The sequence below is a fragment of the Osmerus eperlanus genome, chromosome 9 (genome assembly GCF_963692335.1).
Source record: "Osmerus eperlanus chromosome 9, fOsmEpe2.1, whole genome shotgun sequence".
NCBI classification, from domain to species: domain Eukaryota; kingdom Metazoa; phylum Chordata; class Actinopteri; order Osmeriformes; family Osmeridae; genus Osmerus; species Osmerus eperlanus.
This window is the reverse complement of record NC_085026.1, coordinates 8,665,558-8,677,994: the sequence shown is the minus strand read 5'-3', so window position 1 is coordinate 8,677,994 and position 12,437 is coordinate 8,665,558. Positions and strand designations below refer to the sequence as shown.

Below are 12,437 nucleotides of genomic sequence, written 5' to 3'. Positions count from 1 at the left end.
AGGAAGGATTGGTATGGCACACACACACACGTGCACACAAACACACGAAGGCGCAGTCCAAGCCGCCCACACATCTTCATAGATATGGGGCCCATTCTGACAAGCGCCAAGTTGACTTGGCATTGGGGCAGGCCGGGAGGAGTCCAAGTAAAGCAGAGCGTACCCACGAGAGGGCTGGGGCTTTTGTGTTTGCAGAGTGTCACACTTCATCAGGAGGGGAAGCCGTAACAGACCCGGGAAGAGCTTTGAAGCAGAGGGAGGGGTGTGCGGGATCGCCTCTGTGGCTACCTCTGATGTCAGCTCCAATGTTATGATTGCGAGCCATTTCCTGGATTAAGATTGTATTTGTCAGCGCCAGCGAAGCCGCCTCTCGGATGGTATAACGGAGAGCATACATCCTAATTAGAGCATCGAATGAAGGGTGATGAAAAGACGACAGCTGTCTGTCATGAAACTCTGAGCTTAGATACCCAAACAAAATGAATCACAGCCACGTCATCGAAATCCATTAGCCTTCAACAGGAGATACCTGTGTCTGACAGCTGTAGAGAAGTTTAAGCGATTATCACTCCTGATTATGTGGATCCTCGTGACTGAATGCGACTCTATATTCTTCGTCTTCCTTTGTTCCCTTGCAGAAGGTTCAGACAAGGTTTAGGGTTAGGAAAGACAGAGCTTGTGTCTGTAAAGTGCTAGAATGGAGGATTGGACTTGGCAGAAGGGCCGGTGTGATGGCAGTGCGCGTGTCAGTTTCATTGGCTTCATCATAATTGCAGCTGTGGTGAGCTGTAATGGACCACATCCCTTTGGCAGCCGTAACTGTCATGAATCTGAGTGTTCTGGATGGAAGGCTAGTTGTTATTAACTGGGAGGGGAAATATTTTCGGGAAATCGCATTTGTATTGTACTTATGGATGGAGGGAAGGCACCTGCTGGTCTCCTGTATCTCCTGATCGATGACTACATAAGAGTCAGGAAGAGGTTTAAAGCATCTTAATGGACCTGAACCAAGATCTGTTTCTGTGAGCGTTTTAGAGATAGTGTAGTGTACTGGATGTAACTATCTATCAAGTTGAAATCTGGGTTCATCGTTAGAGAACAGATACAAATACCCCTTCAGATCCCATTCAGATCAGCCTCATTGCCTTTCAGTCTGAAATGATCCAATAATGTCTTCCCAGGCGCTGACAGAAATCGGAAAACACGCAAAAACAACAGTGTGATCTGAGAGCTTTGAGAACAGAGGCAGAAACCCAGAGCTGATGAAGGGGAACAATTTTCATCAACCTCACCGCTCGCGTTTACAAACACATCAGAGTTTTTTTTTTACTGCCAAATTGAATGAAGGTAATAAAGCAAGAGGTTCACCGGAGGCATTCCCAACAATCTCAATCATTGTTAGCCAGCTGAGGGGCGTTTTTAAAGGTTGCTCCGAGACCAAACACAATTTGGATCAAACCCAGACTTGACTTTGCGTTCGCTCACATTTCCAATCAAGGGCACATTAGGGCTGAGACATTAATGAGCCTGCTAATCCATTTGGCCCCCTCATGATAACAGTTAATTGTCTGTAAAAATGTGTGCAGATCCCCGTTTGGGTTGTTTACTAACTGATTTGGATGCGGTTAGGCCCTAAAGAGGTATCATTACGCTGATAGTGCTTTGGAAAATTAGTCCCCGATGGGTGTAACAGCAGAGTGGGGCGAGTGAGTTTAGAACACATAACGCAGTGTTCCATCTGCAAGCCCTTCCGTCTCTCACCTCAGTCTTTCTACCTCAGTCTCTCTGCCTCAGTCTCTCTGCCTCAGTTTCCCTGCCTCAATTTTACTCCCTCAGTCTCTCTACCTCAGTCTATCTGCTTCAGTCCCTCTACCTCACTTTCACTGCCTCAATTTCATTCCCTCTCACGTTTCCATGCCTCAGTTCCTCGGCCTCAGTCTCCCTGCTTTAGTCTTTTTACCATCCGTATCTAACTTTCTGTTGACTGTCCAAGGTGCCTCAGTACAGCAGAAGAGAACCTGTGTATCTGGACCTGGCCATGACCCGCCAGAGGGTTCTATATGTAAGAGGTTCCAGCTGAAGGAAGTCTGGGAAAGTGGTAATGGGGGACCAGTATGTGATGCTCAGCATAATAGGAAGTCAAATCCATCACTGTCATGTAATTTAAATGCGCTGTCTGTGATTGGACGGCTGTGGACACTGACAGGCCTGAGAGAAACCTGCACAGGGAGGGAGAAAGGAGAAAGAGAGAGGGGGGAGAAAGAAACGAAAGGAAGTGTGTGAGAGAGAGAGAGAGAGAGAGAGAGAGAGAGAGAGAGAGAGAGAGAGAGAGAGAGAGAGAGAGAGAGAGAGAGAGAGAGAGAGAGAGAGTGGGGAAAAAGAGAGAGAGAGAGATGAAACAGACACACCAGGTGTAATGGACAGGGAGGAATACAACAGGCTTGATTTGGCAGCGAATCACACGTGGTATCTGCTTTATGTTCGTGGCCTTGTGATGAATTGAAATCCAAATTGTGGTTTCACAGAAAGTCAGAAACATCATTGTAGAGTGGCTTGATCTTAAGCAGAGAGATGTCTTCATAGAGACCAGTACATTCAGAGGCATAATATACCATAATACGTTCCTAATCCTAATGACATGGAAACTATGTCTATTGGACATAATAGAAAACATGAAAACATTCTCCCTTTTACACTTTAGTGACCAAAACCAAGCAAAGCACCAGTTTGAATGTCATCTTACTCTCATTTAATTAAGATTAAGTTGAAATACTGATTTATACACCGATGGAAATCATGGACATATAAATAATTAAAAAGGTACCATATTGTTTACATTGGTCCAGCACTATAAAGGGGTTACAACTGGAGCTGTGTTTTGTATTCAGGGCCCTTGGATACGCAACCTTGGCTGTCCTGACACTCACTTTATCGACCCGTGATTTCAGGCCTCACTTTCTCATTACGCCAAAAGTTTTGTGTCCTTGTGGCGACAAAAGAATTTGTTTGTGTATCTGTGTAAATCATCTGTCATATGCACATACTACTTTAAGAAAAGGCCAAGGGTGCCATTCCATTTCCGCCGCCTTGCTTTCATATTTATGCGTCTCATATTCACGTCATCGCCTGTGTCTCGGCTGCCCTATCCATCAACACTTTTTATCCCCTCTTGCGCCAACAAAACGGATATAAAAACCTCTTTTACGCCGGTCGAGTGGTGCTGCAAATAAAACAAAAAACAGAACAACACACTTTTTTATTAATATGTCCAAATAATAAACTACTTCATAAACTAAAGCTGTTAAGTGAGGTCATTTGCATTGGGTCACCACCATAATGGTAGTGACCGGAGGCAATGCCGCCGTGAAGAAGAATTATCATAACTGAAATTGAAAAATTTGCCTATAAATTTCCGGTTTGGCCAAAGTGAAGAACAGACCTATTGGGAAGTTCCCTTTCCAAATCAAGACCATTTTTCAAATATGAAATTTGCATGTTCAATGACCACACCAACAGCTGAAACAGTTCAGTAATTTTCCTTCCAGTAAGAACAATAGATGAAAGAATAGAGAGATGACTCTGAGCTTGGTAGAACCCCTCGAGACACAGGGATATCAGAAAGACTGGGAAGTGGATGAGGATGGATTGCAATAGTAAAAACCCAAATGTATTTAGCTTTATCAGGTATGTGCTAATCTTTTCAACACTGGCATATTGTGAGGCTGATGTTGAACATAGTCAGGAACAAAGTGACACACATCAATATTCACAACAGCTTTACATGGATCTCTATAGGGGACACTGTAGTCAACTGAAACCGATATACGTTTTAAATGAATGTAAAGCACACACCATATTACACTGGCAACTACAGTAAATTGCTGTAGATCACAGTACAATAGATGACTGTGCAGGCAGGCAGGCAGGTAGCAGTAGTGCAGTAGATTCCACTGTCCTCTTGATCTCTGCGTCGGGCTCCACTCTCTCAGGGTTGGGATGGAACTCTTTTAAAGGTGAACCATGCTCATCCTTGGGTGTGAAGTTTTGCCACATTTCAAAAGGCCCAAACTAAAACAAAACAAGGGAGAGGAAAACACCAAAAAGCAGTGGATTGAGGAGACGTCTATCTCAATTGTGTACATTCAGACAAATCCGCTTGCCTTTGGCCTGCTTAGGGGCAGAAGGTGAGGGAGGCACACAAAGGCTGTGCAATTATTCTGCTCTGGCACAACAACAGACAGCAGAAAGAGCTTCAAAGGCTTTCCTCTGAGCTGTGGTGCTCCCTCACAGGAAAAAAAAGAACACAACCTGTGTGAATAGGCCTAGCATAACATGGACTAGTGGTCTGTCTCTACTGCTACCACTCATTTGATAGAATAAAAGAAAAGCTTTTTTTCTAGACTACCATTTGAATTAGAATTAGTGCTCTCAGTCAAATGAAACATTGATAATTGTTAGGCTGATAATCAATTGATTATGAACGCACTAAAAGCAGTCAAATGTCTTAGATGCACAACGACAGGCGTCAGGATGTTTACTCCACATATCTCCTCCACAAATCACATTCAATAAAAGCAGACTGTTAATTATTTAGAATTAAACTTCTAAATATTAAATCTTAACAATAGACGCAAATAGATCACGATTACACTATCTACAGTAGAAACCGTAAAATATAGTAGTCTTTATTAATCCAAGAGTGGAATTGGACTTTTACATCTTATTGACATAGGCAGGGACAAAACATAAAAGTTCAGGAACATCACAACAACACAACAAACTGCCACTGATACCATCCGAAACGTTCCTGATGAAAGCTTGTTCCTCCAATATATATTTCTGTAACTCTACTTTTTGTACAATTACAATACAAAAGTACCATTTGGAGTTCCTCGATGTATGAAAAGCTCAAAAAGCTACTTCCCACAGAACCCTTCCCTTTCAGTGCGTTTTTTTTATTATTATCAGGCACTGTGTAGGTTACCTCGTTTTAAAGGGTCCTCTCCAACCAGGAAGTAAATTTCACGTGTTGTTGTGTACATGCTGGTGTTGTTGTTACTGGTTGCTATGCTAACTAGACATTCAGCAATACTATCGGAATAACATTATTTCACAGTATCTCACTCCTGTTTCTGTATAAACCGCGGAAGTGCTTTTGTAAAATGAAAGTGGTCGCGTTGATAAGGTAGCTAGCTAAATGCATTCATTCTCATTCATTGCTCTGAGTAGCAAGGTAGCTAACAGCACAGAGACACTGCACAATCAGTGTTCATTCTTCCACCTAGGTTTTTATATATGTGTTTGTATTTTGAAACTGTATTCTAACAGTTTACTTGCCGAATACGTTCTGTTGAATACATGTCAATATTTTGTTATCTTGCTGTGTGCTGCCAAGATTTCTAGAGCAGTGAGAGACTGTAGTACCTCATGAAATGATGGAGAATAAGACCTAGTGTTTTCTACTATAGTCCAGTACTGAAGAGAAAAATATACACATAGTCCAGTAGTTCACTCCCCATACAGTGACACACTAAAAGCAGTAGCCTAATGGAAGACTATCCGCATGTCTGTGTAGCCTGGTCCTGTGTGGTGATAACATTAGCCTCAATGGGCCATGTCCTATGGTGTTACAGTGGGGGCAAAGACAGCTGCTACAACATGATGCAGTGTGTTGATGCAGGACACAGGATCGTAGCTCTGGCCAACCTGCGCCCAGCCAACACAGGTGAGCCTGGACCCACATTGCCTCCCTGCACACTACATTATCAATCTAGTCTGCCCTATATAGACTCAGCAGCTGCAAGATACCCCATGGGGGGGCAGACTGTTCTTCAGCTGCAGAATCACTGTGCACCCCCCCTAAGATTTATAGTCCACAGACAGGACAGGAAGTGACACGTTTCGGTTTCTATTTCTGTTCCATTATTTACTATTTTATTCTTCCCTATTCCACAAAACTATAACCTGTTCTGATTCTATTTGACGGGATTTGTATTTGTCCCCCGCCCATGTTTTGCAGATGAGCTGGACAGCTACATGTACCAGACGGTTGGTCACCAGGCCATAGACCTGTACGCGGAGGCCATGGAGCTGCCCCTGTACAGACGCACCATCCGGGGGGCCAGCCTGAACACGGGCAGGGACTACAGGGAGACAGAGGGGGACGAGGTGGAGGACCTCTATCAGCTGCTGCTCACGGTCAAGGTGCCTGTCTGCTCTATACAGGCTCGCTGTGGTTACGATGGGATACGGGGGGGGGGGGGGGTAGGTTTCGCTCTGTGGTTCGAGCCTTTGACCGCATGTCCATCGGTTGCACGTTTGAATCCCCATTTTAATGTATGGAAAAAAGCGTCCGCTGAATGAAAACATGACGATTATGTGTTGGCATTGCTGCCTGAGTTCTGAGCCTCTGTCTGACTCCAAAATGTCATCGATATTTCACCCAAAAAACACACCACAAAAAAAACTACATTTCCAGGGTGGTGAGAAAATATTAATTTGGCACCGAATAATGGATGAGGCCGGTGGTGGTGCCCGAAGCGAGTCTGGCAGGCGTTAGTCATGGTTGCATGTGTGTTTAACACCCACCTGGTAGCACCCGTTCCACCGCCTCGAGCCAGGGCAGTGCTACCTGGACAAACACTTCAGGAGGAGCCCTCTCTCCCACTGTCAGAGCATACAGGTGAATGAGTGCTGGTGGAGCGATCCAGCCTAGCACCTATCCTTCCCAGTTACACTCCAAAGGCTAGCAGCATCAGAATTAAATAGAAGGCTAGGAGGGGGTGGGGGGGGGGGGTGTAGGAGGTTGTGTTGGGACAGAGATGGCCTGACGGTGTAAACAGGAAGAGGAAAGTGTTTTCCCTGTAGGTCTGCATGGAGATATGTTCATCCAGTGCTGGGCCGGACTTGGCCTTTCTATTTCCACAAACACACATACACACACACACTGCATGAGAGTGAAGGGCCAGTGAACCTGCCTCAGGGCATTTTGCTATCTCTCTTTTTCGTTTTTCGTCTCAATATTCCTTTCTGGTGTCCAGTTCTTTCCCTCCATTTCTTTCTTTCTCTCTCTCTCTCTCTCTCTCTCTCTCTCTCTCTCTCTCTCTCTCTCTCTCTCTCTCTCTCTCTCTCTCTCTCTCTCTCTCTCTCTCTCCCCCCTCTCCCTCTCTCTCGCCCTTTTTCACACACTTACACACTCACAAACATATACACAGAGGCACACTCCTCTCTCTATAGGCAGCTCCAGCTCTGTGATTGCTAGGTTCAGCTAATTTCCCATTTCCAGGGCACTTCTGGGGTGACCCCTGACCTCAGCAGGGCCACAGGTTAGTGTAGGGGGTCTCCCAGGGGGCCTCCCCAGGGCCAGCAGACAGCCAGTCCTCGATGTGTTTACCTCTCACACTGCCGCAGCAGAGGGAACAGGCCTGCTCAGTAAACAATGATTCCTCCCCCACCTCCTTTTACCAATCTACAGGGACAAACGTAGAAAACACCAAAAGTCTTCTTGTATTGTTTTGTAATTCTTTTGTAGTCAAAATCAACACCCTCCACTCCTTGCTTTATGCTTTTTGTGAGTTTCCTTATTAATCGCTGTGGTGTGATGTTTTTGTTTGTTATATGTGACATTTTGCTGAGATTAATCAAAGTGCTGTAGGTGCTTGTTGGAAATAAGTTTACTTTTGACTGTATTGTCAGTGTTTCACATTCACTTGAAATGTACAGTGCCGGCCATCAGTTCTGTATGGTAGGGCTTTTTATCGCTTGTTTCTCCTGAAGAACCAGTTTATTCAAGTCTCAAGTTTTCTCCACCCCAGGTTTGCTGCTTGATTTGATGGTGTTGGACAGAAGAGGAGGGGAAAAAAGCCTTCTTCAGATAATTAGTTGTTAAGTCATTCACACAGGAAAAGAACAGTTTTAGCATCAAAAATGTGTTCTGTTTGGGAAGTGTGATATTTTGAAAGATTCACCCTAGCAGTTTGAATTAATTAGAAGTTATAAAATTACATTTGGCAGATGACACGTAGATGAAAGACTTTTTCTTCTCCCAACTCTTGATGAGTTGGTGTGGATATTCTCCCTGCCTTCTCACTGGAGTCAGCTCGTAAACGTGAGCCAACAGTGCCACCTATGGGCCGCTCACAGGCACTGCCTGACCAGACCTGGCCATCCCTTACCCCCGCTGTCTCAAAGAAGGTTCAGTTCTATTCAGAATCAAAAGACGGGATCGTTTTCGGTCCCATTGTCAACTGAGAACTGAAAATTCCCAAATTTGACGGTTCCTCCCTCCATAGCCAACCCCCCCCCCCCCCCCCCCCATCCCTGTCTCTCCTCTCTTGGCTGGCTGGGTTTGGCTCCCAGTCTTTGATGTGAGTAACCTGAGAGAGAGGCGAGCCACTCCAGGCCCAGCCTGTCCCACCACGCCGCCCTGATCTCTGAACCCGCTCTTTGAGGGGGAGAAATAACTGTTTTCACAACGGGGCGAGGATGAGCTCTCCCTCCCTCTATATCTATTTCAGTTGGAGGTTTGTCTCTTCGTGTCAGATTGAACCGGTCCTCCTCGTCCTGTTCTCTTTCACTCCTGGTGTGTGTAGCTCTACATGTTCAGTCTGCTGCTGCCGTGTGTGTGTGTGTGTGTGTGCTGTGATTGAGATCCACAGTGTCAGTCACCCCTGGCTCCCTGCAGGCCCACACTGAGGTTTAGATTAGTCATCTCACATCCCTCAAGTCCTTCATCCCTCGTTCTCCGGCTCTGACCTGACACACTGGCCCTTTATGCCCCGTGACCCTGTGTGTGTGTGCGTGTGTGTCTGTGTGTGTGTGTGCGCGTTTGTGTAAGTGCGTGTGCATATAGCTGCGTGTGTGTGTGTCCTCTCTTTTGAAGGTCAGGTCACAGAGGGCCTGAGTTACATGATAACAGGTCTGTCTGTGGGCTGTCCACACTCTGGGCTGGAAGCATCCTCTTGTACTTCAAGCTTTCCCCTCATCTTTTATCATCAGAATGCCCTGTCAGAATGTTCCAGAAGAGCAACAGATTAGATCAGATGACAGTTCTATCCTACTTAGGACAGCATTAATGTACTGTACATGTGTAGTGGGAAATATTACTTTAATTATTGACTCGATTTAACACACTATTAAAGACTGTATAACCACCCTGCAACCTTTGACCTGATCTGCCCAGACAGACCTGCTCCATTTAATAAAAATGATAAGAGATTATATCATATATTCTTATGAGAGACCCAATTAGTAACAACTTGACACTTGGCTCATTGCTGTGTTGTCACAGCCCACTTTTATCCCGGTGCCTTCTGAGAGGTGGTGCGGCGGCAGCAGGTGCCTGGCTGCTGGTGCCCCCGCTGTGAGGGTAGAAGACTGGAGAGGGAGAAGAGAGAGAAGGAGATGAACAGAGGGAGGGAGTGAGGGATGGGAGCAGGGCAGGTGGGAGGAGTGCACTGTGGGTCTGAGGTGTTACAGAACCGCCTATCCACAGCGGTGTGATGCCAGAGAGGGCTGGGGCCGATGGGGGGGAGGGTATTTAACACCCCTCTTCCTTCTCTGGTTACCGGCATGTTTCGGCCCTAGACACTCGTGCGCATTGTGCCTCGAAAGGACATGGATTTCTTTTTTTAAAAGCTGCTTATACATAAATCATGACCTGAGAGGTCACAACAAGGGGTTTAGGCTAGCCGATTTAGATCAATAAGCTGGCTAATGGGAGCCTGATGTACCTGTTTGCTGTAGCTTAAGATGTTTCGCTCCCTTGTTGTTTTCTTGCGTTGCTACAGCAACAAACTAGACGATGCGCCTCGGAAATGTTTTCAGGAAATATTATGGAAGAGAACTCCATAACCAGCGAATCGTTAGGTCGTGTAGCAGCTTCCTGATAAAGGAGCTAGCGTAGCTTCCTTCAGTTCGCCCGGCCCTCAGTTTGTTTGCGTGTGTGTGTGTGATAGCCATTGTTGTCCTTTCCTCGGGACAGGTCATATTTGTGTCGGTGGACACAGAGGCAGTGGGGCGAGATTGCGGCTTGTTTTGCACACGAGGAAGGATAGCATTACGGCTGAGATAATGTCCGCCAGTATTGTTCTCTGGCTGTGTGGAAGTGGCGGGACAGGATCTATTAGACACAGGCCCATTTCCCTCTCCCTCCTTCCCTCCCTCCCTCCCTTGCTTCGACCGACAGACCCGAACAGTCCCCACAAACACGAGATAAAGAGCCCTAGCCTGAAGCCTTTGTAATTTGTTTGTATTTTTCTGCTTAATGTACTTTGCTCAATCTTGTTTAGTGATGATGGAAACAGATAGCCTTATCTGAGCTTGCCAAGGGCATGAGCCACTAACACTGCCTGCTGAAACATTATTCCCATAGAGAGAATGTGTGGGGTGTGTGTGTGTGCGTGTGCATTTGTGAAACAAGCCCATACTGTATTGTATGAATATATGGGTGCTTGTGTCTGTGAATGTTTGTGTGCGTGTGTCTGTGTTGTGTCTGAGTCATTTGCATCTCATCGGGCTGAGCTAGCTAGCTCTAGCTAATGTTTTCTTTCAGACCACGAGGGGAAGTCAAAAATGTAACTGGCGGATGGTATCTTCCCAAGCTCTTGTCTAATTATTACCCTTCATGTTTTAAAGTGAATCTGTCCAAGAATAGTCGCAGGACTACTTTGTTGCTCTCAGCCACCTTGCAGGAAGTGAGAGGAGAGAGTTGGGTCTGTCGTGAAAGCACTGAACAACTGCTTAGAGCTCAGAGAGCTCTGCTCAGTGAAGAAGTCGTTCACCTTTTTATAGTCGACTGTCTGTCCTGTGTCTGACACTTTGGGTAAGAGATTGCTCTCACTCAACTCACCCCCATCCCCCCAAAAAAACTTTTATGTTTGTTTTGCAAAGCATTCCCAGAGAGAAATATTTGTGGCGGGCCCCATCACCTCCTGCAGCTAAAGCCATAACCGGTCGAAGAAAAACACTGTCTGGAGTCTGGAGTGGAGAGAGGGAGAGTGTAAAACCAGCGCCATGCCCCCCTCCCCCTGTTTTTCTCTCACTCTCTGCGTCTCTGGCTCTGTATCTTTGGCTCTCTCTGTTTTGCTCTCTCTATCTGTATTTCTATCTCTCTATCTCGCTCCTGACTGGACGATCTCACCAGGAAGCCATCTGAAAGTGTTCTTGGCTTGAGAGAGAGAGAGAAGGAGAGAGAGACCGAGAGCGTGAAAGAGAGATGGACAGAGAAAGAGAGAGACCCTGTTTCCCATCGAATTCTGCGAAAAGTGACAACTCCGCTCCTGTTGTGTGTTATTCTGTGGTGCCCTGAGATTCTTTCCTGTCTGAGCAACTCTCGAAACACTCCAGCCAGCTGGGAATGCCACAGTGACAGAGCAGGGATTAAGGTTTTACTCAGCGCACTATGGAAAAACTCTGATGTTTGTTTTTAAGTAGGGCTATGTCCTCCCCATACGCCTGTGACCTGAACAGACTCTCTCCAGAGGTTGTGGGAATACCCAACCAGCCTAATTAATTGTCTGGCTTGTAAGAGGCTGTGGGTAAAACCACTCACGTCGAGTTCCAATGTTTCTTGATTCAGACAATTTTGATTGAACATGAGGGCATAATATCAGGTTCAAATGCCCCCCCCCCCTCTACGCTGCGGTGGATGAAAGTGTCGTCTTAATTCAACAGATCCATGGAGAAAGAGTCTCTCCAGACTCCCTGCCACAGTACTTCCTCCCCAGCAGGGAGGTGTCTGGGCCCGTTGGCTGAGGACGGCCTCCCTGGCCCGGCTGAAGCCTGGGCCCTCCCTACCTCCCTCCCTACCTCCCCTCCTCCATCCTTCCCCCCCTCCATCCTCCCCTTCACCACTCCACCCCCACCCAGCTGACGTCTGCATAAGCCTCTATTTACCCGGCCCCATATATCGTTGAGGAAACCCAGGAAACGTTAATCTCTCTACTTTTTAACCATGATGAATTTCTACGTGTTCCAGCTGTGAGCCCTGGCATATTTATGCACAGGCTCTATTGGTGAAAACAGCTCTGTCACTGTAAATGAATCACAGTCCGCAGACTGTGTGTGTGTGTGTGCGCACTTCAGGCTAGACGACTGAACAGAAACAAGCTGAAACACCCCTAAAACAGCTCTTCTCTGTCTCCAGTCCAAACACCACGGTACTCCATGAGGAAGTGTTGACAGTTTCTCTCTTTCTCCCTCTCCCTTCATCTGTCTTCCTCTACACCCCCCCCCTCTCTCTCTCTGTCTCTCTCTCTCTCTGTTTGTCTCTGTCCTTCCCTCCCTCGCTCTTTCTCTCTTCTCCCTCTCTTTCAACCTCTCTTCCGCTCCCTGCCTCCCTCCGTCTCTTCCTCTGCCGCTCTCTCTCTCCGTCCCCCTCCCTCGCTCTGTCCCTGTCTTCCTCCTGACTGGGCCTGTGGGTGCCAGTGATAGCCAGG

The 12,437-nt window shown here is 46.5% G+C and overlaps 1 protein-coding gene across 2 annotated transcripts in view; it reads left to right on the top strand.

Annotated features, from left to right (window-relative positions):
* The first annotated feature begins 5,014 nt into the window (after positions 1-5,014).
* Positions 5,015-12,437, top strand: part of dph6 (diphthamine biosynthesis 6) — a 54,486-nt gene continuing 47,063 nt past the window's right edge. For both annotated transcript variants that reach the window (XR_009931394.1, XM_062469874.1), the window contains exons 1-3: positions 5,015-5,185; positions 5,634-5,725; positions 6,020-6,204. Coding sequence is in view for 1 of the 2 variants with exons in the window: in XM_062469874.1 (XP_062325858.1) it covers positions 5,163-5,185; positions 5,634-5,725; positions 6,020-6,204 (300 nt within the window). In the remaining variant the exon portion in view is untranslated. The remainder of the gene's footprint in view (positions 5,186-5,633; positions 5,726-6,019; positions 6,205-12,437) is intronic.